The 24113-nt window shown below is 46.1% G+C and overlaps 2 protein-coding genes across 2 annotated transcripts; one reads left to right on the plus strand and one right to left on the minus strand.

Moving 5' to 3' along the window:
* Positions 1–595: 595 nt before the first annotated feature.
* On the plus strand, positions 596–1844 carry foxd1 (forkhead box D1). The gene has a single exon (XM_085927161.1). The coding sequence runs from the start codon at positions 596–598 to the stop codon at positions 1592–1594; it is 999 nt and encodes a 332-aa protein (XP_085783287.1). The 3' UTR covers positions 1595–1844.
* A 432-nt stretch (positions 1845–2276) lies between these two features.
* LOC147048431 (uncharacterized) lies at positions 2277–24039 on the minus strand. Its single transcript, XM_085927162.1, has 6 exons — positions 23813–24039; positions 23199–23248; positions 22041–22161; positions 15807–15897; positions 3015–3043; positions 2277–2874 (listed from the first exon to the last, which is right to left on the minus strand). The coding sequence occupies exons 1-6, from the start codon at positions 23826–23828 to the stop codon at positions 2864–2866; spliced, it is 318 nt and encodes a 105-aa protein (XP_085783288.1). The 5' UTR covers positions 23829–24039; the 3' UTR covers positions 2277–2863.
* Positions 24040–24113: the final 74 nt, after the last annotated feature.

Raw genomic sequence — 24113 nt, forward strand, 5'->3', positions numbered from 1 at the left:
CATTAAAACTTGTTACATTTTATGACATTTTATTTGGGGATAGTATTGGTTTATTTTTAGCCATACATTACGCAACGTTAATTAATTAATCGTGTGTGTGTGTGTGGGGGGGGGTTATTGTAAAAAAGAAAAAGGGTTTAAAAATAACCACTAAGTAAATGTATTATTGGACAGTGACTAAATGCAAAGTGCATGAGAAATAAGTGCAACTTTCTTCTTTTGGCCGTTTTTTTTTTTTTTTTTTTTGTGGGCCTGTGACGTTCCAGGTCACGTGAGCAGCCGGCCCGTATAACTAGTGGAGGACGGTCCGCCCCCTATCGGATTCACTACGGGCCCTCGCGCGGCATTTTAGCGACCCTACCGCACGGCCCTTCCCTTCCCTGCACGGCACGGCACGGTACGGTACGGGACGCCGACTGGACTGGACGCGTATGGACATAGCGGGAGGAAAAGGTGTCCCTCGTGTCCCGCTTGCAACCCCTTCCTCTCTACCTCCTCCTTGCATGAGCCTCGTCGAGGGAGGGGGGCACGGCGGCGGCGCTTCCTCATCTGGCCCCGGCGCGCGGCGGACGCGGCCGGGCGTGAGAGGCGAGCCATGACTCTGAGCTCTCTGAGCTCTCTGAGCTCCGAGATGTCGGACGCCTCAGTCCTCTCGGAAGAGACCGACATCGACGTGGTGGGCGAGGGGGAGGCCGAGCACGGACGCGGCTCTCCTCCGACCCCGCCTCCTCATCCTCCTCATCCTCCTCATCCTGATTCTCATCCGTCGGACGCCGCCTCGGAGCCGGGGCGGGCGGCTGGCAAGAACCCTCTGGTGAAGCCGCCTTATTCGTACATCGCCTTAATCACCATGGCCATCCTCCAGAGCCCCAAGAAGCGGCTGACCCTCAGCGAGATCTGCGACTTCATCAGCAACCGCTTCCCCTACTACCGCGAGAAGTTCCCCGCCTGGCAGAACTCCATCCGGCACAACTTGTCGCTCAACGACTGCTTCGTCAAGATCCCGCGGGAGCCTGGCAACCCGGGCAAGGGCAACTACTGGACGTTGGACCCGGAGTCGGCGGACATGTTCGACAACGGCAGCTTCCTGCGGCGGAGGAAGCGCTTCAAGCGGCAGCAGACGCAGGACTTGCTGCGTGAGCACGGGTGCTTCCTCCCTGCCGCTGCCTACGCTTACGGGGGGGGCTACGGCTGCGGGGGTTACGGCCTCCAGCTACAGTCCTACCACACGCACTCGGCTCTCTTGGCCTTCCAGCAGCAGCAGCAACAGCAGCAGCCCGCCCGGCACGGCGGCACGATGCTACCCGCCGCCGCCGCCGCCTCGCTGCTGCCCTCGACGGAGCGCTCCCGTGGCCGTTTCTACCCCCAACACGGTACCGGGCCGCAGGTCTCACCGGCCGGTGCGCACAAATCCGCCTCGCCGGCGCACCGCTCACCCTTCTCCATCGAGAGCATCATCGGCGCGGGCGGTGGCGGCGGCTCGCCGAGCCCCTCCAGGACTTCCCCCGTGGTGTTCCCGGTGATGGCCGCCTCGCTGGGGCCTCCAGCAGCCGTCTTGCATCCCTTGGAGAACTTCAGCGCCGGCGGCTGTTAAACGGGACTATAAAACGAACAAACAAAACAAAACAAACAAACAAACAAACAAACAAACAAATAAACAGCCTCTCAGTGAAAAGGTAGGAGTCTTATTTTTGTATGTTTACGGTAGCGCGCGCTCATAGACAACTTGCTGTGCGCGTTCACGCGATTTGAGAGGATATTTAATGTTCATATTCCTTTCTTTTTTTTTATTTTTGCGGAGCTTGAAAATCAGGATGCTTGGACTTTGTTTCCTCCAGCCACAATCTCAGGACGAATTGCTATAAATGATCATGTTTTGTTTTTTTTCTTTCTTAAAGTCAGAATAATAATAATGTATTCATGTGTCAAACACGTTTCTTTTTAATACTATTAATAATAATAGTTTTGCCAATTTGAACAGGCTTTTGATTTTAAACTTTGTAATAAAAATACAAGACTTGTAAAAAAAAAAAAAAAAGAAGTCATACATTTATAACACGCAGTGTGTCTTTATTTCAGCAACAAATAAATAATGTACATTTTTGGCTACGACAAAGTGTAAATAAGGTGTGATATTTTTACACAACTTGCTTTGACAAGGAGAATAAATTCTGTTTTGAAATAAATGATCCACGAGGGTTAATACTCCCCCCCCCCATCTAATAATAAATATAGTCACGATACATGTAAGTGGATGACATGAAATCTATTTTATATTTGCCACTTCAACCTACTTGTAAAAAAATGTATGGCTTTGTTCAAATGGAATAGCGCTCACACAAAAGAACCCAACGCATAATTCTTCGCCATTGTGCTAAATTGAAATGATTCACACTTTGTACATGAATGTCAGGGGCATGCGCACAAGAGCGGGGCGGGGGGGCGCGTGACCCTTGTCACGCTCATGACAACAAGGTGCATCACGCGATACTTTCTGTAACATCTGCACTTTTTCTCTTGATGCTTTTCAAACAAACACCTTTGCTTCCAATCCAATCCACTAAAAGTATAGCCATGAGACTTTTGCACTTTACTATCCGCCGCTCGCTTCCGTGACTGGCATCCATCGGCCGGCTGCCTGTGCGTGTAGTAGTGTATAGCTAAATCGGTGCATGGCTCGCAGCTAGTTCACTGGGCCACGAGAGGACAGCCATTGCGTGATGATGTAACACGCAACGTGGGGGAGCCAGAGAGATACAAGCCGAGAGAGCGAGACAGTGTGTTGACAAACGTGGCCAATGTTTTCTTTCTTTCCATCATCTTGCAGCTTCACATAAGCTGGTAGTTTGTCCCTATTGTGTCCTCAGTATTTCCCTGAATTGGGAAAAACATTGATAACGTGCCTGCCTGCACCACACTCACTCACTCACTCACTCACTCACTCACTCACTCACTCACTCACTCACTCACTCACTCACTCACTCACTCACTCACTCACTCACTCACTCACTCACCTCGCAAGTGTTGCTGAGCGCGTTTCCTCCTGAAAGACACACAAATCACGAGTTTAAGAAAGTGCCATGACCCACATTATGGATGCACATAGGAGGGTCACAACATTAGGTACACCTGCCTAATACAGGCTTTCCCCAAAACCTTTTATATAATACAAAAAAATATTCCATGAACAATTTTTGTATTTACCTTTCAAGAGACCTGTTGAAAAAAAAGGCATTATTTATTGAAAATATTTACTCCATAGAAATAAAATCGTCATGTATATAAAGGTGAAATGTGTGGAAGTGAAATCCAAATCTATTTATTAAGTCATAAAATAACTGAACCGTAACAGTATATATTGAATATAAATCCATCTGTTCCACACACCAAAAATAAGTCATTCGTTTATTACACGTCAATAAATCTTCCCAACTATAAATGAAATATCCAAACCACACTGGTGGCAATTTATTTGAAGTTTGAAAATGTCATTAAAATGGTTGCTTTTTGGGTGATGGATGACATGGACATGAGCACAAGTGATGGATGCTCAGTGAGCGTTTGAACCCGCTGGGTTCAGAGGTCACCATGACAGGGGACAACACCCAAGAGCTGAAGACAAGCCAAACTTGCATCATTTGAACTACAACTCACTTTAATAAGAAATACAATCACAACCTCTTCGCAATAAAACCATTTTTACATGTATATAAAAACAGCAATATTTGAAATGGAATTTTCAGCGCTTCCTGCCCATTTCCTCCTTTTCTTTTTAGTTCATGTCGAGTTATTATTTTCACCGTAACATGACTTCATTAGTTTACTGCGTGAGCTTTATTTAGCACCCTTGAGCAGTGTTCTCCTCCATTTTGGACATCTCACCCCGGCGTGAACTTGCAGATCATCCTATCGGCTGCGGAATTTTGTCGCGACATTTTTTCACTTATTTTTCTCTTTTTTTTTTTCTTCTTGGACAAAAACCCGGGCGAATTGTAGCTGATCCATCCCGATAAAATAACAGGCATTTGTTAGCGCCACCTTGATCACAAAGTCTCAGTCGGCCTACAACAATAAACGTAAAATGTACGCCGGCCACTGGGAAAGTCCCTGCTGACGACGGCACGGCTCCTTTGCCTCCAACTACGTTCAAAGATTCCGAGACAGTTTTTCTTGGATTATTACTGTCGGATTTACTTTGAGTCTTATATCCCTAGTCGGCGTCTTTACTTTTACTTCACATAGCATGGATGGCCACGATAGACATAAACCATTAGCTAGCGCAACATGAGAGGTTAGGTCATTGCAGTCAGATAGCTAGCTATAGCTCGCTAGCTAAAGAGGCTAGCACCAGGTCTGGCATGATTAAATATCTGCTTTATTTGTGCTTTTGAAAACTTGATTCGAGTTTGGCAGCACGTGGCGTCAGAGTGTTTAGCATTTAGCATTGTCAGCTGCAGGCCTTGCCTGTCCACTTACACGCAACAACGCCTTTAGCTCATAAACACATCATCGGGCCCTTCGTCACGCTGCCACGCGGCGCCAAACGTGACGCATGGCAGACACCCCCCCCAACTTCCATGTTAAAAAAAAAAAAAGAAAATAAGTGTTTTGTTTCTTTTCCATTGACTATATGAGCGATTGCACAAAAGCATTGCATTGATAAAACAATTGACACGCCACTCCTGCAACCGTGTTAGCGGGATTCTGCTGCTTGGTCTCGGCGGACTTTTATTTAATACTTCCTCCCCAGGCAGGAGCACTTCCTGTTCCCTGTCACAACATGAGCACGGGCCCCCATATCAAAGTACGATGGAATAGAAATGAAAATATGCACTCACATCATTGATAAGAAACAAAGAGTTTTGCCCCAAACCGATATCTGAGTGGTTTTTTTTTTTTTTTTTTCCATTAGGCTTGTTAATTACTAGTTTGATCTGAAGAGGAGAATTTGGTCAGGTTTTACGGGAAATAAGAGTGACTCTCATGATATTTCTTTTGCTTTGATTTGATTTGCAACCCTTTTTTTTGCCGCCCGTCTGTCTCTATTCAAGAGCGGCGCTTTGGGCTGTTTATTGATGGCGGCGTTTTGTATCTGCAGCGCTCAGAAAGAGACGCACTTGGGTTTCCATTTGCCCTCTCGTACGACCGAGAGCTGCAAAAGTGGCTTTTACGCACCCACGCCACCACACACACACACACACACACACACACACACACACACACACACACGCTCTTCAAAAGTGCCTATTCACTGCTGCAGCTTCCATCTGTTTTCACGCCAAAAAATGGATGTGACACAATTGTGATGTTTCACGGTGAGTTGTCTGAAAATTAGGATGGGGGGAAAAACACGTGCGGGCTCTTTGCCTGACTGCGTTTTGGCCGTGGTGTGCGGCTTCTCCCTTTCAAGCCCTGAGGGAAGTTTTGAAGACTTCCGAAATGATCCCGTGCGGGTCCGCCAGTTCATCGGAAAAAGTCATTTCCTGTCTTTTTTTCTTTTGGTCATCACGGTAAGGGTGCCATAACATAATTCCCGGGCCAATGTTCCGCCCTCCCTCGCTGTTCCGTCTCACTCACTTAAGTCAATATATTACGGCTTCAAAGGTTTTTGTTGACTTGATGCTCAGAGAGCCGTGACCTCATGCTGTAATTCCATTCCAGACGGAAGGGAAGGCACTTGGCAAAGAGGCGCCAAAGTTAAGGAATAAGCAGGCGAGGATGCTTCGCTTAAGTGTTTTCTGTCTCCCTCATAGGAATCCACGAAAGTCACCGAATTTTGCGTTTGTCCCTCCCACCCGAAAAAAGACTCATTTTTCAAGTCGGCCGGAGGTGCGAGGGCACAACAAGAGGAGGCCTCTCGCCGCTTTGGCACGGTGAGAGGGGGCCGATGAGGTGTGTGGGTTGAAGTCTGGGTGTCAGTCTGCTGTAAACGATCCGCTTGTAACCCACCGCCGCTTCTGGCGAGGCGCCCCGTAGCTCCGAATCATCCGCGTCGGAATCTCCTCCACTGGACGCACAACGGATGTCGTTTTTTTTTTTTCAATGAATCAAAAAAATACATCATTTGGCAAACTGTTTGGGTGAGGAGGATGAGTTGGGGGTTACAGATTACAAATTTACCGGAGCGCTAATCGTTAGCGAATTTAAAATGGATCCTGGGAATTGCCCAATGGGCAAAAAGTACAACAGGCCAACAAGCTAAACAAGAAGCAATCAAAATCTCGTGTCAACTGAAGATGACTTTTCGTCCCAAACAAGCAAAGCGCCGCTGACTTTGATATCACGTAAGATTTTTCGGCACAAGGTGGGTGAGTGGGTATCTAACCTGGTCCGACCCACTTACTCCACCGTGTCTTGCGTGCGTGCGTGCGTGCGTGCTGGGACGCTCGGGCCACATGCAGCAGCAGCATTTGTGCGAGATTATTGGAGCAAAAGCGATGAAGTCTGTCGCTCAGGGAGGAGGTTCCTCGAAAGAGCCAGCCAATGGATGGAGAGTGAGTGTGTGTGTTCTCATAATATTGCTGGCATAGAGATAAATAAAAGCAAGAGCCCACATGTTCCCACTATGAGAGCAGTGATGGAGTCGGAAGCCTTCCGCTACGTAAACAAGAGCACCCGCAGCTAATAAATCATGGAAGCCGACACGCTCTCACCATGGTGATGATTAATAATGAGCAAATTATTATTATCATTATTATTTTGCTATGTTACTCTCGTAGCAAACTTTCAGCCTGTGAAATAAAAAAAAAAACGTGTATATATAGATATGTACAATTTTTTAAATATATACTAAAAAATATATACAGATATATATATATATATATATATATATATATATATATATATATATATATATATATATATATATATATATATTATTTTCTTTTTTAATTTGCAGGGTCAGCGTACATGAGGGAACGTCATCAAATGCATTCAACAAGTGCAGTCATTTCTCAGTTTGAATAATATTTGTCATTAGAATGGCATTTGAGGGACAAACGACATTGTCGTAAAGAGTAAGTGAGCAGTGCGGTGGCAAAAGTGGGATTTTGCCAATGCAGTAAAACATTTGTATCGGTTGTGCTTGTTTTTAAAAGACAAAGAAGTGTTCGAAAAGTATCAAGCAAAATTAGGATGCGGTGTTATTTAAAGTTGACTGCAATCTTTTCAAAGTAACACAAGCAATGAATACTGATTCATACAGTCTCTATTTGTTTTGTTTTTTATAGCCTTTCATTTTAAGACTTGTTAAGCCTGTAATATACAAAATGTCATTTTAAAAAATATTTCATTTTGAATGTCTGTATTCATACAAGTGAAATAGTAAAAGGGCACATTGTTATTTTGTTAAACAGCAGTAGTGAAGCTACCATGAATCGTTTGCACCACATTGACAGGCCATAAAATATTTCCAGTTTTAATGAAATGAATAAATTAGGACTTCAAAAAATCGAATTGTCAATAATTACCACTTTATGCTTTATAGTGCTTATCTGATCTTACTAACATAAACAAATTAATTACTCATAAAAATGCCAAATATTTTTAGGAATCTCTTAACAATTATTATTTATAAATTCTTAATTTACAAAAATGTCTACTTTTGTTTTCGTTACAGTAATTGTTAAAATACTATTTTATTTGACAAATAATTGACATTTTTTGTGGAGTTTGTCGACTTGTCTCCCTCATATAATACACACACACACACACACAGAAGTGAGTAATATAATATTTTTGTACCAAATGTTTGATGAACTTGAGAATTCAAATTATTATTTATCTTTCATGGAACTGGTGCAAACTCAATCCATTCCAAAATAGATGACATACCGTTTTTAAAAAAGCAGCAGTGCAATTAATTATTCAGACACAAAAATTCGAGCAGAATATTATCATCATGAGGAATACAAAATAAATTCTACATGTAATTTGAAACTATTTGCATCAGTCAAAATGCTTCATGAAAAAATCCCATTGAAAATAGATGTCATTCATTTTTTTCAAGCATTTTTGAATGCGATCAAAGTCGTAAAAACGGCTATAAAAAGACTGCCTAGTGAAAGTTCCTTATTTGTCTCACCCCGGAAAATGAGCATGCAGTACAAAAATCAAGCGGAAGAAAAGAAAAGGTAAGAAAAAGAAAACCACTCGCCTCTGCAGTCGTTTTTGTTTTTGTTTTTGGGGTTACTCCAGCTGAGCACCTGAAAAAGCGACGACGGTACATGAAATGCACAAAAGCTGCCTTTGCCTCGCAAACGGGAAAAATGTTTCTTTTGCCTGCGTTATGCTGTGCACAAATGCAAGTACAAGTGGAACACCATTTTGGATCCAAACCACACGGGGGTGTTGGGGGTGTAGTGTCCCGGCCGGGCGGGCGGGCGGGCGGGCGGCTTTGAAAGTTTGCGTGAGGCGGCTTAACGGAACGTCGGATTGTTTTTCCGCTCGGCTGCCCTCTGGACCCGACTCCAAACTCAAGACGACATCCTCTCATTAGCCGGCCCTCCGCTGCTAAGCTGGCCCATTTAGTGTAGCCCAAATCCCATTGTTGGAGCGGCCGGGTCGAGTCAAAGGCCAACCAAAATATTGATGAACTGCTTCAAGGGAGCACAGAGGTGCTGGATGTGGGAAGGGGGCAGTTGCCTTTGCAAACCTCAAGTCACCAGGTTGTCGGCAGTGCAACAATGCTAACAGCTAGCGAGCCCGCACCGGCACTTTACATGTACCGGAGGTCGAACAATGGATGTCAAGGGTTAGAAGGCTAGCAACCAAAGCACTTCTAACAATGCTAACGGTTAGCATGCAAACATCTGGAGTGAGAGACATTGGCCGTACCAATAAAATGAAGAAAATTGTATCACCAACAATATCAGACATTCGAAATGTGGCAAATGCAATTCCGATGCTTCAAGCCAGCGTATGAAATCTGCATGCTAACAATGACAAGGTTAACAGCCGAAAGGTTATTCCGATTTCAAATGTCCATTATTTTACACGTGTGTACCAAAAATGGACATCGTAAATGTTCCCCGAATAAAATGGAAACACTCAAATGCTGTCCTGCTATAAGTAAGTATGTATATCAATTAGCATGCTAAAACCTTGAGAATGGAAGCTGCAACTATGCTAACAGCTAGCCTGCCAAAAAAGCCGCTCTAACCTGAAACATTCATTTCGGAGCAGGTGCTAAGGTGTCGGTGAGATGCTAACATGCTAACATGCCGTGCAAGTGTGGGAATCCGCCCCCCCCACAAAAAAAAAAGAAAAAAAAAGGAGTTATGGATTACACTGTTTGTTTAAATCCATGTTGTGGGATTAAGCACCCTGGCTGGTTCAGGGATCCTGAAAACACAGCTTTGCTCCTAAGGGGAGGGAGGGAGGGAGGTCATCACGCTCATTTAGGAAAACATAAAAGAAAATGGTGACCTTTGACAATACATTTTTGTACTTTTTTAAAAATTTCTTAAAACTTTTTCACTCTACAGTAAATCCGTTTTTGAGTTATTACAGCGATTAAATCAACACATTTAAATGGAAATAAATCTTCAATTTAGTATACCTGTAAATAAAGTATGAAATGCTTTTCCTGATTTAAGAAGCAACTTGGAGTTGAAATTCCTGAACTGTTTCGAGTTTATCGTGCGTGCGTGTCAAAGGTGAAACAGCGTGCAGCTTTGAGGTAAAACCTGCTGACTGGACCTCGTCCAGTCCAAACTCTGCAAAGTGGCCTGATTACACGCACACACACAAAACTGCAACAGTATGATGTTAAAAAAAATTGTGCATTTTGATAAAGTGGTTTGAAATCCTAACAACTGCAGCATGTGTGTGTGTGTGTGTGTGCGCCACTCCCTAAATATGAAATATTGATGGCGTGCAGCTGCTTGTTTTTTTAAGGGGATTTCTCTCTTGCTGTAAAATGGAATGACTTGTTTGTTTGTTCTCAAAATTCAATAATTAAAAAAAAAAAAAAACGGTTCAAAGCATGAACATAGTCGTGAGAATTTCAGAATAACGCATGGGGGCGTTTGTTGTCTCAGAAAGTTTGGCGTCAGCATTTTAGGGGATCAATTAGTATTTCAATGTATGCTGTATTTTACCTGCATTATTTGTGAATATTTAGGAATTGTTTTCATTTTGTTTTGCACAGCAAAAAAAATACTGTACATTTTTTTTTCCCCAAATGACATTTGTTCTTGCGATATCATTTATCAATTAACTGCAATGATATTTTTCTACGGGTGCCTTTAGTTTTAAAGCAATAAATCATTTCATTCAATAAAACAAACAAAGTAGCACAGAAGCATCTGTTGGAGTTATGAAAATGGGCTCAAATAGAAATATGTCATATTTACATCAACTGTCATTTCACCACGTCTTAATGAGGTGTTGAAATGAAACCACATTTAGCCTGCGTGGTGTGTTCAAGTCAACACAACACAACACAACACAACACAAGACAACACAAGACGCTTTTGACTCAATTGATCCACTCTGCGTCTGCGTGTGTGCATGAATTCATTCTCAGGGAATTTGAGGTTTTGGTCTCGGCGGGAAGGCACGCGATGCTTATGTTGGGTCGCTTGGGCTAATTGACTGGTCAGGTTCACCCAGCCCGGGAAAGTGGGCCAGAAGGAGTAAGACTAATGACACACACATTGTTACTATGACTACTAACGCAACAACTTGGGCTGAATAGTACTACCTCGCAACTACCACGAAGACTAACACACGACGTCGACCGTCTCGGCATCTGATTGAACCTTCGGCCAATTTGCAAATGGCCGCCCGCCGGCCGGGGCCCAGCGCGCCGACCACCCGCTAAGCGCCACCTCGCTGGTGTTAATTGGGCGGCCCCTTGGTCACAAGGGTCCTTCTTTTAGTCACCAGAGATCACGCGTCTCGGCGGCAGAACAGAGGAAGTGGGACTCGAAGCGGCGACATCGAGATAAGTACAGAGCGCCGCCACAAAGGCGAAATTGAAAATTCATTGTGTTGCCTAAACGGGTTGCCACAACAACAGGTAGGAAATGAAGCAGCAACCAGTAGAGGGCATTTGCAGTTCATTCACTCCACACATCTGCTGCCTAAACGGGTGGCGGAAATCAAATCCTGTGCGAATTGATAAAAAAAAATGCATCTGCAGGCAAATGAAGCAGATCCATTCAATTTCTAAAATGTTTTGATTAACATTAATCATTGTCTGTCTGAAAGAAATATTGGATTTTAAATCCCCCCCCCCCCCTAATTGATTTCCTTTTACTTCTGGCTCCCATCATTAGCGGCATTGGAAAACTTTGAGATGGAGAAGGCTCTTGTGTGTTCACGTAATGCTGCCGGCCGAGGCCGAGGAGGAAAACCGCCTAAAAGGCTCCAGAAGCACAATGACACATCAAAAGGACAAGCTACAAAACTTTGGCGCATAATAAGACTCATGAATACGCTCCCAGCTCAAAGGAACAATGCCTTCAAGTGTGTGTGTGTGTGTGTGTCAGTCTTAAAGTTAGCAGGGACAAAAGCGGAGCAGGTCTCATTCATTCAGCGCTTTCATTCTTCCACAGCGTCACATGATCATTTTATCCGCTGCCACTTCAAACGTCTCTTTTATGCTTGGAAATTTGTGAATTGAGGCAAAATCCAGATGTTTTGACTGACCGCTACTTATTTACGCCCGTGTCCCAAATTCTATTTGATGCCACCCAACATGTCATGCTAACGTTTCATGCTAACCACCTGTGCCTTTTTAGTAGCTGGCGGTTCTCGACTTCAACAAAGCTCTCTCGTGCGCACATTGCGCCGGCCGTAAAACGAATTTCCTAATTGCAGACATTGTAACCGCCCGCGCACAAAGGAGGCTCGGACGCACCGGCTTTCATGTCGTTCACAGCCGACGGGTCGATGGCAGGCGGGGCGGGGCGGGCCATAGACGTGGCTGAGGAGAAGCAGATTGTTCTGCTCACCAGACAAATCCTCCTTTTTGGGATTTGTCAATAAATAACTTTCAGCGGTGCCTTGGATGACATCACCCCGGCCGGCCCCTTCCATGTCTTGGCATTTGTTCGCGAGCGGTAAACAAGTGGAGGCCGCGCTACAATAAGCAGAGCCGCGTCGGCTGCCTTGTTTACGCGCAATGTCAAACACGTGCTGGCAAACCGGAGAAATGCCTTGGACGCTGACAATTGTGTGGGATTTCGTTTTGATGCACTTCACCACTGGTCCTTTTGAACATTTAAAAAGTAGTGGACTTGAAATGGAACCTTGAGGAACGCCACAGTCCAACTCGTGACTTCATTCTGGGATTTCCTGAAACTCACCTAATATGTTCTTCCAAAATGGTTTGATTTGATGACAAACTATAGCAAGCCAAAATGGACAAAAAAAAAAGTCAGCATCCAATTGATTGACCTACTTTCCGGGATGATTTCAAATCCCAAACGGGCTTTTTGACTTTTTGACCGTAAATCTTGTCTTAAATCAACATTGTTATAATCTGTTTTGACTTTTCGGAACCCAAATTATTATTAGTTTAACCTAATGGAGAAAGGACTCCCATATTTTCTAATTGTCCTCTTTTGAGTGCAAAAACAAGCCAGTACTTTCCCTAAAATCGAGCGGAAAGCCGTTGAAGCAATTGCCGCTGCATGACTTTCTTCTTCAAGGCCCTTTTTGCCGCCCAAAACTTTCTCTTTCACTCCCCCTTCACTTTGTTATTGTTATTTAACAGGGTTAAAAGAGGAACGCTGCTTTAAATGGGTTTACGTTATGGTCTGACATCTGACACACACACACGAGCGCACACACACACACACACACACACACACACACACACACACACACACACACACACACACACGCACGAGGGGCCGAGCAACACTGTGCAGGCCGAGCCAATTTTCAAGCCCATTTCCCAAGTTAAGAAAGTTCTTCATGGCGTCCATAACACGCTTTTGCCTAAATGCCGAAGAAAAGCACTTTGGAAGAAACCAGAAGATCCGATTGTAGGAAATAAATGGAGCTTTTGATTGAAGGATGGCTGAGATCATATCAACATCTGTCATTGATGCCAGAAGAGATCACAATTACAACCCAAATTGATTAGCCTAGAAATATTACAGATTCAATTATTGATGGATTGCCATTGAAAAGTTTCAAAGTGTGTTTTTTCATTTGATGATGGTTGTCTTTTTTTCGAGACGTGCCCAGACGCTTCTCTCATCCTGTCTGCTCTGTGCCCGTGTGCCCGTGTGTGTGTGTGTGTGTGTGTGTGTGTGTGTGTGTGTGTCCAAGCTAAATAATGTATCAGGAGGTTTTGATTGGGCGCACCACTGCTGGATTACTTAAACGGAGCATTTGGGTCTTTTCTCTTCTTTGGTAGCAAAGGTTTTTTGCAAGCTTACGTTGGTTGTCATGTCTTGAGCTAAAGAGAGAAAGCGTGTCTTAAGATGAATTTTTTGATGTCATTTCAAAATGAAATTGCATTGTTGTTGATTTAGAATGGATTCATATAAAATGACAACATTCACGAGGACATAGCATCAATGACTTTTGGATGCATTTTTGCAATTGGAAATGTAAAAAATGCCTGTCTTAATAATGATTCGTTTTCCTCATAGCGCAGTTAGTCTTCATTTGCATTCATTTGTTGCAAATATTGATTTTTATTGACACAACAAATTTCAGTCTTGGAGGAAAAAAAAAAAAAAGAATACATTGGATTGATATCTGATTTCATCATTTCTATCTGATTCTCATTTTGCCAATTTAGATATTGCGTTTTGCAATGTTTATTTGCCCTCGCCCGTGCCACCTCACCCCGCCTCGCCTGGCCTCGCCTCGCCCCGCCTTTCCTTTCCTCCGGCGCCAAGCCTACTCATGCGGAAGGTAGCGGGGCCGAAATGCGGCGCTTTCGGTGCTGCCTCTGCACGCAAGGGGTTACCGCGGCGATGGTGTGAGCAAGAGAGAGAGAGAGAGAGAGAGAGAGAGAGACAGAGAGAGCGCAAAAGGATATCGGCTTTGGGGGAAGGTGTTTTCCCGGGCCGTCAGTCAGGAGTCTCGGCTCAGCCGTTACCATAGCGACGCTTTTTTTTTTTTTGAATGCCGAGGTCAAGGTGACACGGCCGACACTCACGCAAGGACTAGATGGAAAAGCTTCCCGAAAATACGCTGGAATTCAATTTTTAGCTCATTGTAACTTCAAATTGTTGTATAAAAAGATATACCAATGATAAACCGTTTGTGAATCACCATTTTATGCTTCACTTCAATTCATTGAGCTGTGTGTCCACCTTGGCCACCGGGGGGCAGTATGATCAGCATAACTCACAGTTATTTTTCGCAGAAGATAAATATTTGCCTGCGAGTATTGTGATATTGTCAGTCTACATGTGCTGCACCGCAGTTTGTGTTCAAATATTTATTGATTAGAAGACTTGATGCTAACTTTTGATTCCGCTAGACAGGTTAGCATAGAAAATGCCATGAGCGCTACTGTTTCTTTCTGGATTTTTTTTTTTAAGGAGAAAGTGCGTGGGGCGGAACAAACAAGCGGGCACCATTATTCTTGCGCACACTTAACCGTGATTAAAGGCGGGCTTAGACGGCAGCCATCACTCAGTGTCGCCCTCGCTCTCAGACCTCAAAGCCCGGCCAGCGCAACCTCTTGACACCCGCCATTCCCTGCGGGGGTTCCGCCGCACACTCACAACCCGTGATGTATGCTTTTCGCCAAAGTGCTAACGACGGCGTGATTAGGCCTCAAACGTGGCACATCAAAGAAAAGAACTTGTTCCAAATGATCATCCAAATCATTGTGCTCGTTCTACCTTCGGATTCACTTCAAAAAATGCAATGTTGATTTAAAATAATAATAATAATAAATCAGTCGCTTGTGCATTTTGTATTACGCCCAACAGCAAATGTTATCCTCGTTTGTTGCCTTGAAATTTGGAGTTCAGAAATGGTCAATTGTCGAGTTACGATCAATCGATATTGCTTTTTTGCCCCGTAATCAAACGACGACATGAAACGCAGACAATGATCCATGACGCTAACGATGGCGTGATTGGGCCCCCGTGAAACAGCGCTGGAATAATAAACGCCGGGAGTGATGCATGCTGGGAGGATTAGTCATATTTCGACATCTAATTGGGACAATACATCACCGGGGGGCCCAAAAAGCCGTCTTGGGGGGGTCGCTTTGCTTTCTCCTCATTGTGAAGCAGGCTTTCAATCATGCGTGTAACTTATAGCTTTAAGAGTAAATAAACGGGAGTGTGTTTGGCATATTGCAGGTGTGTGTGTGTGTGTGTGTGTGTGTGTGTGTGTGTGTGTGTGTGTGTGTGTCCTATAGCGGCGCTCTTTGGAATGGTCCCTCTTCGGCTTAATATCTGCTTTCCATCTTTCTCAAGTGGCTCTTGAGGAACTGAGCCTTTTCCCCATTTTGTTTCTCTCAAAAAGCCCGGCCCCCAAGAGCCCCGTTTGGTTCTCCTCCCTCATCTTATGAAATTACAAGCACTTGAAAAGATCTAATGTGCTCTTAATTGTCTCACGCCGGCCGCCGAGGGGAAGCGGTGGGCTCGCTTTTTTTTTTTTTTCTCCTTCCCTCCACAGTGTGTTTCGCATTAACAATAGCCAGAGGCACTTCAACTGAGAATTTGGGATGAAGAGGTACGCCCGCCGCGACGCTGACAAACAATGACAAGTGATAATGCCACGCCTACAGAATGCTTTACTCAAAGTTGTCATACATATTTTTGGTGTGTTTTGGATGCTACCTGCATGGTCTCAAATCATTGTTGCTCACTTACCCGCAGGTGGCGGACACTCGGTGAGCCATTTTGGTCATCCAGGAATGTGGGGGAGGGAGGGAGGGGCCTCTTTGGGCTTTTTGGTAAATATCTAAAAGAAAAAAAAAAGAAGTCATTCGTCAGCGGCTAACTTGGCTCAGCCCCCCCAACCTGGTTTATACAAGCATTTAACATTATGGCGCATTTAGAGAAATGACACCCCTCGGAAAGTGGCCCTAACTTGTGGTTTCCCCCCCCCGCAGCTGCCGCAGCGAGCGTGTGCAAAGCCGCCAGATATTAATGGAAGCTAATTTGGCTACCACCGACGGCGCTACGCTTTTCCCACGCTTTATTTCCATTTTCATGCATTAAAATAGACGACGAGCTGATTTACGGGCGGTCGTTGGGATGCAGGTGGAAAGGCTGAAATTGTGGACTGACTGGCAAATGCTAATAGCTAGCCCGCGTTAGCCCCGGTCGGACAAACGTGGAAAGATTTCGACACGTCGGGGCGACGGTGTCGCTTCGCCATGAACAAATTGGGGGGGTGGGAAATGACATCATGTACGAGAGCTAACCATTGGAAGATGTGGCTAAAAATAAGAAAACAAAAGAGATGGCGTCATCCAACAAGCGGATATTGATAGGCCCCTTTGCGGCAGAAGGAAATAAATTACACGTCCTCTCATGTTTGAAGCCTTCTTTGGCTTGTTTTTGATAGTGATGGATGCTCCTTTCTTGGCAGCCAGCAATTATGGTTTGCGCCAAGCGGAGCATCGCGCCGGATGACGCTAGCATGGTTAGCGCGCCGCTGACGGGCCGTAAGTCACAGTTAGAAGGTGCCGGTGTCACGGAGATGGTGGTCTCGAACAAAAAAAGAAAAGGACACAAGGAAACAATCAACAAAGGCTTTTGATGACCACTAAAAAAAAAAATCTGAAAATAGCAGAAAGACTTTTGTGTCCTCTTTCATGTCACTGAGGACAAATAGCGTGCAAAAGTATGAGGCTGACGTTTGGCTCGAAAGATGAAACCAAAGAAAAAACAGATTGTTGCGCAATAGCACTATAATGTACTACATGTAAATAAACCACAGCATAAGTGTCTTAGAAATTCCAAATATCTCATATGAAGTGCACGTGTGAGGGGGGGGGGGGGGGGGCATAAACAGTGCGCCCGTCTTCTCGAAAAGTTTCAAAATGAGCTCTAATGCAGTTGGGCTGGCTGCGTGTGTTTTCGCAGCTGCTGGATAAATAAGCGCCAGAACTGCGCCATCTCCGCCAAGGTCCATCAAAGCAAACACTGCAGAGAGGCACAAGGGTGAATCCCCCAACCTGACCCGACCCGACCCCCACGCCCGGCGGCACAACGTTGACTCCACTAAGCCCGCCCGCCCGCGTCACCATAGAGTATCTGCTCACTTCCTGCTTCTCCACCAATCAGCAGCCGCTTTTCCTCACCCGGGATGCCTCTACTGACCACTGGAATTTGGCACATTGAAATTTTGCTACATTTTTATTTTCACTCGAGGCAATGACGGCTTCAAGGGGGCGCGCGGTGCGTTCCGAGCGGCCGGCGAATGCTAACCGTTCAATTTGCCAGCTGAGATCAGAGGGGTCAAAGTGAAAACACATGGATCGCGGGACCACCGCGCGGGACTCGCCAGAAGCCGACGGCAAGAACGTGCGCGAAGCAGCTCGCTGAATAAACACGACTCCCCCGTCCGCCTGCGCCCCATTATCCCGTCATTTAGGCGGGAGCTAGCTGGGCAAAGCCGGCGGTTACTGGAAAGCAAAATGGCCGTCCCGCGCCTCGTGCCAATCAAACAGGCCCGACGTTATGGTGGCAGACACCTCGCGAATTCCTCTGGGCATAATGTGTTTGTTTTAAATATCCCGAGGAAATGATTACACGGAGGCCAGCGGGCGCTGGCCTAACGACATAATCACGCGGAAAATTGTATTTATGTAATCAATCACCAGCGTTTAATGTCCTCCGGGATGAGATTTTGGCTTTGGTCAGCCTTTTTGGGCCGGGGGGGTGCACACGCCATCTGTGTCACAATGTTGAAAGAGATGCACCATCTAAAAAGTCGACAAAAGGCTTTAAAAAAATCATTTCGGTTCTGATGGCGTGTCGAGCAAAATGATGAGCCCAACGCCTGCAGAAAGCATGCTTTTAATGTTTCAGTAAAAGTGACCCCCATTTCTTTAGGGGGGGGGGGGGGGGAAAGGGAGCTTTCTTTTTTCTCACAACTTGCTGGACTGTTGCAATTGTGTGGCTATGTTTATTCAGCTTTTATCGGGGAAAAGAAGAAGTTGAAAAGAAGCCTTGTGTTGTTTCTAGGCAGGGGTGTGTGTGTGTGTGTGTGTGTGTGTGTGTGTGTGTGTGTGTGTGTGTGTGTGTGTAGGGGGGGCTTATTCCCTGGACAGAGTGCAATAACTCCAAACGGGATGATCCCCGATTATGTTAAAGACTCTGTCAAGTGTTTGCTGAGCCGACACACTGACGATCACAAATGGAGGAAATGCAGGATGGACAATCAAATTCAAATCAAAATAATAAAAAAAAAAAGGGAGAAACATGAAATCGCAGCTGCTCTGTATGATGATCAAACCATCTTATCCTCGGCTTGCTACATTCTCGTCAAACTTTTTTTTTTTCTCTCTCTCTAAAGGGTGCGCTCAGCTGTTTTGCATTAGCGCCGGGCGGTCGGTCGGCCGGCCGCCCGCCCGGGCCGCGCCGCCATCTTGTAAACTGTGCTTGGTTTACTCAGCCTGGCTTTCATTGCAGACATTTTGCACGCTTTTAGCGTTTGTTTGCTTTGCCGAGCGGCGAGGTGAGCGAGGTTAAACGCGGCACATGATCAGCGCCGCTACTTTAACAAGACAAGTTAGCCAGCGCTTCTTTTTACACTTAGCAAGTGGCTAAACAAGCACGGAACCATTTTTTTTCAAATGTTGGTGCATCACTTCACAAACAACGCGTACCCACGAAAAAGGTGTGCTAGTTGGTGCTCGAAGCAAAAAAAAAACCTTTCCATAATTTTTGAAGCACCCTTCCCTTCGGCCTCCCCACGGCGTTTTGTATTTGGGCTCCTGCGACATTTGCTGTTTTCAATTATGCACAACACTAGCGCACATGAGCTGACAAATCTCCCAACATCCTGTTTGGCTCCGCCCCCAAAGAGCAGAAATCTACGTCAGCCGCCTTTCGCATGCTTCCAGCTGCAGCCGCGGGAACATGGGTGGTGGCTGCAGGTGGGGGTGGGGTGACACTCATGGGTGGTCCGCCCCCACATGGTCCCCCCCCCTGAGCTGCGGTTTGTGCCCAAACATATGATTGCGACGCACAGCTCGCATTGTGTGCCGTTTTACGCCGAGCGTGCTTACGGGACGGGGGCACCCGGGCAGCACGGAAGGGGGTCATCGGGGTCGTGTCGGGACGGCATCGTAAGGGGTGTCAGGTAGTAGGGGAGGAACCGGGGGGCATCAGAAGAGCTTCGGGAAAGAAGTCAAGGACAAATGCTAGGAAGATTTATCATCCATCCTGCGACTCAACAAGCTGTCGGCGGACGCTAATGGGCGAGCCAATTAGTATTGCTCGTTAGCATTCGGCCTGTTATCAGTCAAGGACTTGAGTAACGTGAACATTGGACCACTCAGTCGGCCGGCGCTGGGCAGCACACCTCACTAAAAGCCGCACCGCGGGAACTTTTACCCATCACGTCGAGAGCGGGCTGCTGAATCGTTCATGCTAAATTGGATTTTGCCGTAAGCCCCCCCTGTAAGCGTCCCAGCCCTGTAGGCCACAAATACCACATTTTATTGACTTTCATACGCTGGCAATCAAATGTGAAGTACAGGAGGAGAATTAGCCTCATTGTAACATTTTATCGATATGGCGGCTGCGCGGGTGGTCTCGGGCCTGTGCCACACACGCACACACACGCCTTTTGAGAAGAGAGCCTACCCTTTGGTTTGGTAGCCTCTGCCAGGACTAGAACCTCTTCTCTGAATTAGAACCTTGAACCCCTTCTTAGGACTAGAACGGGTTAGGCCAGGAAATAAAAGAGTCTCCACGGTGGTGCACATGGAAAGCTCATGATGTCGAGTATTAGCGGTTTGTCGTGGCATCAATGACTTTTACAGACAACATGATTCGCCACTCCAAAGGTTAGCAAGTGTGTGTGCGCGCAGCACACGCACACATGTATCATAAAATCCAAATCCATATAGCGCGGCGGAGCCCCGGTGGTCCGTGTCACGCACATTTGTAGCACATGCACGCTGAGGTTTGGCACCCTTCCCGGCCAGACGGCAAAGCTCGGAAGACTTTCTTCTCACGTTGGCCGCACGGAAGCCTCGCCAGGGACGGCGGCCGCAGCGACAAAGGAAGCTAAACGTTTGGACAGACGGAGGCGCTAAGCCTCACCTTCACCTGCCGTAATATTATTCAGCTGAATGCTGCTCCCCATTCTCATCCCTTGGTGGTGTGTCTTCATCACATCCCCCCAAAGTCTGTCCCCCCCCTCCCGTCGCCAACCTTAATTGGCCTCCGTGACGGAGCGATTCGCCATCTTTTTGTGTGCCGGCTCTTTAGCGGCGACATTACCAGCTAAATCTCTATTGTGCCGCCGTGTAATCTCTCTTGTCAAAAGGGAACATTGGCCGATTAACCCGCCAGCACTGTGACAAGATTCCACGGGTGTGTCTGCGGAGGGCTCATTAAGCGCCGAGCGGACTCCATCAGAGCCACCCACACGAGCGGGACCTACGACCTCTCACCCCTGACACCTGCAACTTTGCTCAAGCTCATCTTTTGGCGGCGCAAAAAGAAAACGTTTTTTTTTGTTGATACTCAGTCGTATTTCTAAATAATGATATCATCATTTCGAATTTTGCTTTCTTGAAATCTAGGTGTTGAAATCCCTCATTTGAAATGGAGCCAATTGTGAGAGGTATCAAGGGACCACCCATCTGTTACACATGTTCAACAAACAGCACTTTTTTTTCTTTTTTCCTTGTGGGGAGCCCGTAATATGTTGCAGATGGGGGGGGGGGGTCCTGAGGTTTGGGGGCGGGCGCGTGGGGCCGTCAATACGACGCTGGTCAACTGGTCATTTCTGCGCGGTCATTAAGCACCTGGGAACGTGGTGTTTTGTCAGCTTTTCCCCGACTTTTGCCTTTCAAATCAAACACAGACACGGACCACCCCCGAAACAAAGACTTCTCTCACACAAACGTTGCAACGTCTTTGATGACTCATTTGGAAGCAGCAAATGTGAGCCATTGATGCCTCGCTTTCATTGACAATGCTAATGCTACAAGCTAACAGTGCTCCCAAGAAAGAACAAAAAAAATCTTATCATTGAATGTTATCCATCCTCCTTGTCTGGCCAAAATACATGGCTAGTTCAAATGGAAGACGTGAAGATGTCCAATGAGATTGTTCTGATGTCATCCACTTTTGGAATTTCTCCAAAGGATTGATTTACGCATGACAAACATGCGCGTCTGTTTTTGTTGTTCTTCTCTTCTTTCCTTGGCACGGCAGCCACGTTGGACTCAAATGTTGCGGTTTCGGCCTTAGTGTGCCTTTTATTTGGGGTTTGGCTCTCGCGTCGAAACCAAAGGATGCAAGCGGTATGTTGTAAAAGGAGGTCTGGCTTCCTCTTCGCCGCAGATGTCGCCCGTGCAATTAGCTTAGCATTGGAGGGTCAATCGCGAGTTTGGCGTTTACAAAATTCAAGAGAAGGAAAACCAGTTTAAATTTAACATCGCAGTTGCGGGGCTGTAATGCCACCTGCTGCTTTGGAGGCGGAGTTTCGTATTTTAGTGCCAGTCATGAAATATTGCCGCCATTTTCCTACCACGCTCAAATACTTGTCAAGTTGTCTCATATTTGTTGCTCAAATATGAAAGCTCTTCTGTCGGCCTCAGCAATTGTCTAGAAATGATTTGAGCATTACAGTGCCCCCTGCTGCTCCGGCATGCACTAGACAGCCTGCGAATGGCTTTTTTTTTTCTTTTCCTTTTTTCCACGGAGCGTCCAAAAAGAAAGTACTCCCGGTGTGGCCCCCATAAAGTAAGTTTTTCCAAATAATGGTGTCGTAGGTGTGGACAGAGGCTAAGTTGTGCTCGCATATAAAAGGCTGCCATCAACACACATAATCTCTGGGCTGAGCCCATTGAAAGCTGGGTCCCGGGGGTTAATTCTCCCATCAGTCCACGTTTGAATCAACTCCTGACTCACATTGAGATGAAAGCCGCCCAGGTCCTGCGGGGAACCCCGCCCGGGCCCGGGACCCCATCCCGTCCCGGCCGGCCGACCGGAGCGGATTATTGCATGTCGGACCTCCATCGGGACAGGCAAACTGAAAAGAAAAACAATAATTAGAGATAATTGCTTGTGTCCAAACACGACATTTAAAGCACCCCCCCCCCCCCTTCCGTGCCCTTTCATGGCATGTGAGCTGGAATGAAAGGGACACCCCCCTCCCCAACACACACACACACACACTCGGCCTGTTTTGACAGCTGGGCAGGCGAACATAATTTGCGACAGCTGAACTGAAACGTCTTTAACCGCAGAGTGAGGGAGATCAGCTCAGCAAGGTGATCTTCCCGGGAAAAGAGGCGGAGTCTTGGCATCCTTTCACCCAAAGAAGAAAAAGCAAGAAGCTGAAGATGGAATTTTAAAGCGGACATTTCTGCTCAAATCTGATTGACAATTTGCATCTTTTTTGGTGGTGACCTAAGTGAAACCTTTCAGGGACAAGATGACCCCGAAACGATTTGTTTCAAAACAAAATGGCCGACTTTTTGTCCCGATCCTTTCACGATAGACTGCTTTTAAATTTCACGTGGGAAAGGGAAATGCGCAATTCAAACGCTCCTTTGTTGGGGTCAATGATGATTTTCTCATACTTGAGCGTATTAAGAAGTTCTCAGACGTGAATTCATTTAGGCCTCCAAATGTGAACATGGTGTCATGGCGCCTTTGACACATTGGGTTAATTTGCTGCTCCCCGTGGGTGACCTTTGAACCTCCGGGGCCGGGGAGCAAGACAGGCGGAATCATGTCATTCCGAGGAGCCGGGGGTCACGGGTCACAACGGAGATTCGGGCAATCCGGGCCCAACCCCAAAAAAAACGAGGACCACATGTGCTCCTAAAGACATTTAGAAAGCAAAATAACTGCTGATTTTCCATCTTTAAACATTCTCGCCTCCTCCTGCTCGCTACTTTCTTCTTTCTCTCCACCGCACACTTTATTCAATCAAGTCAGGAATCGACATCATCTCCATCTTCAAATTGGCAGCGACGGGAGTTTTCCCAGAGGTGGAATTTTAATACAAACGTGGATTTTCTTTGCCCCTAATTTGTGCGAGTAGAGAAACGTTAGACTTACTGTTGCCTTGGTGGACATCCCGGGAATGTTCATCTGGGCCTTCATCGACACTGCATGAAAAGAAACATTGCATTGCAATTCAAGCGCTTGTACAAGTGTAAAAAGGCGCTTCTTTTGGACTCGTGAGGTGGAAGGACAACAAAAAGGCAAAATGTGAAGAACAAAGCATGGTGGCTCACTTCCTCTTCAATGCGCAACGTATGGAGCAACGCGAGGATGGCACGTAAAGGTGCTCGCACACGCCAGCGACACGCTACAGAGCTCCGTCTGCCGAAAGATGGCAACAAATAAAGAATGCAAACAACCATCTGCTAAATGCACAATGTGTGTGTGTTCATGAATTGTTCAAAGCAACAGTGACATGCAAACATGCTTTTGTGTACATCACGTGTGTTAGATAGCGACCATAACTCCCCGTTGTAATACAAAAGGCCGCTTCAAACTGTGTGCTGATGTTATTGGCTAACGGAGAACATGTATAGGTGGGTGTGTCCACTTATGCAACCACATTCTGGGTTTTTTTTTTCTTCACAGCCTATTTTTGAAGGACAATGAATGAAGGTTTGAGCGTGTCTCAGTCATTCCCCGCCACCCTAACATGCACACACGCTTACCATGACGAAATGGCATGTGACACGGCTCTGGCAACACAGCACGAAAGGGTTCACTCCCTCTCCTCGGGGCTGATGATGCGGCAGCGGCGGCGGCGGACCGGACAGCGCTTCCTTCACATCGGCCGTTTCAATCTCGCTCGTCTCGGGAGGGGGGCTTCTGTATGTAAAGGGCAGGAAGGACTCGCAGCTTTCAAGTTTGGTGCCTGTGCTTGCAAGGTAGCTTGACTGGATTAGTTCATTTGAAGGATTTTCAAGAATAAAAACATACAAATATTTTCTGAGGTCAAAGGAACAAAACAAT

The sequence above is a fragment of the Syngnathus leptorhynchus genome, chromosome 12, assembly GCF_054491065.1.
Source record: "Syngnathus leptorhynchus isolate UIUO chromosome 12, UIUO_Slep, whole genome shotgun sequence".
NCBI classification, from domain to species: domain Eukaryota; kingdom Metazoa; phylum Chordata; class Actinopteri; order Syngnathiformes; family Syngnathidae; genus Syngnathus; species Syngnathus leptorhynchus.

What these genes read in the sequence shown, in the direction of transcription:
- foxd1 (XM_085927161.1), top strand. Translation starts at nt 596, where the DNA reads ATGACTCTGAGCTCTCTGAGCTCTCTGAGCTCCGAGATGTCGGACGCC.
- LOC147048431 (XM_085927162.1), bottom strand. An exon ending in GGATGTCCACCAAGGCAACA is followed by an intron (nt 22,162 to 23,198) that starts GTAAGTCTAACG and finishes TTTTCTTTTCAG; the next exon opens with TTTGCCTGTCCCGATGGAGG. An exon ending in CGAGTGTCCGCCACCTGCGG is followed by an intron (nt 3,044 to 15,806) that starts GTAAGTGAGCAA and finishes TGTGTCTTTCAG; the next exon opens with GAGGAAACGCGCTCAGCAAC.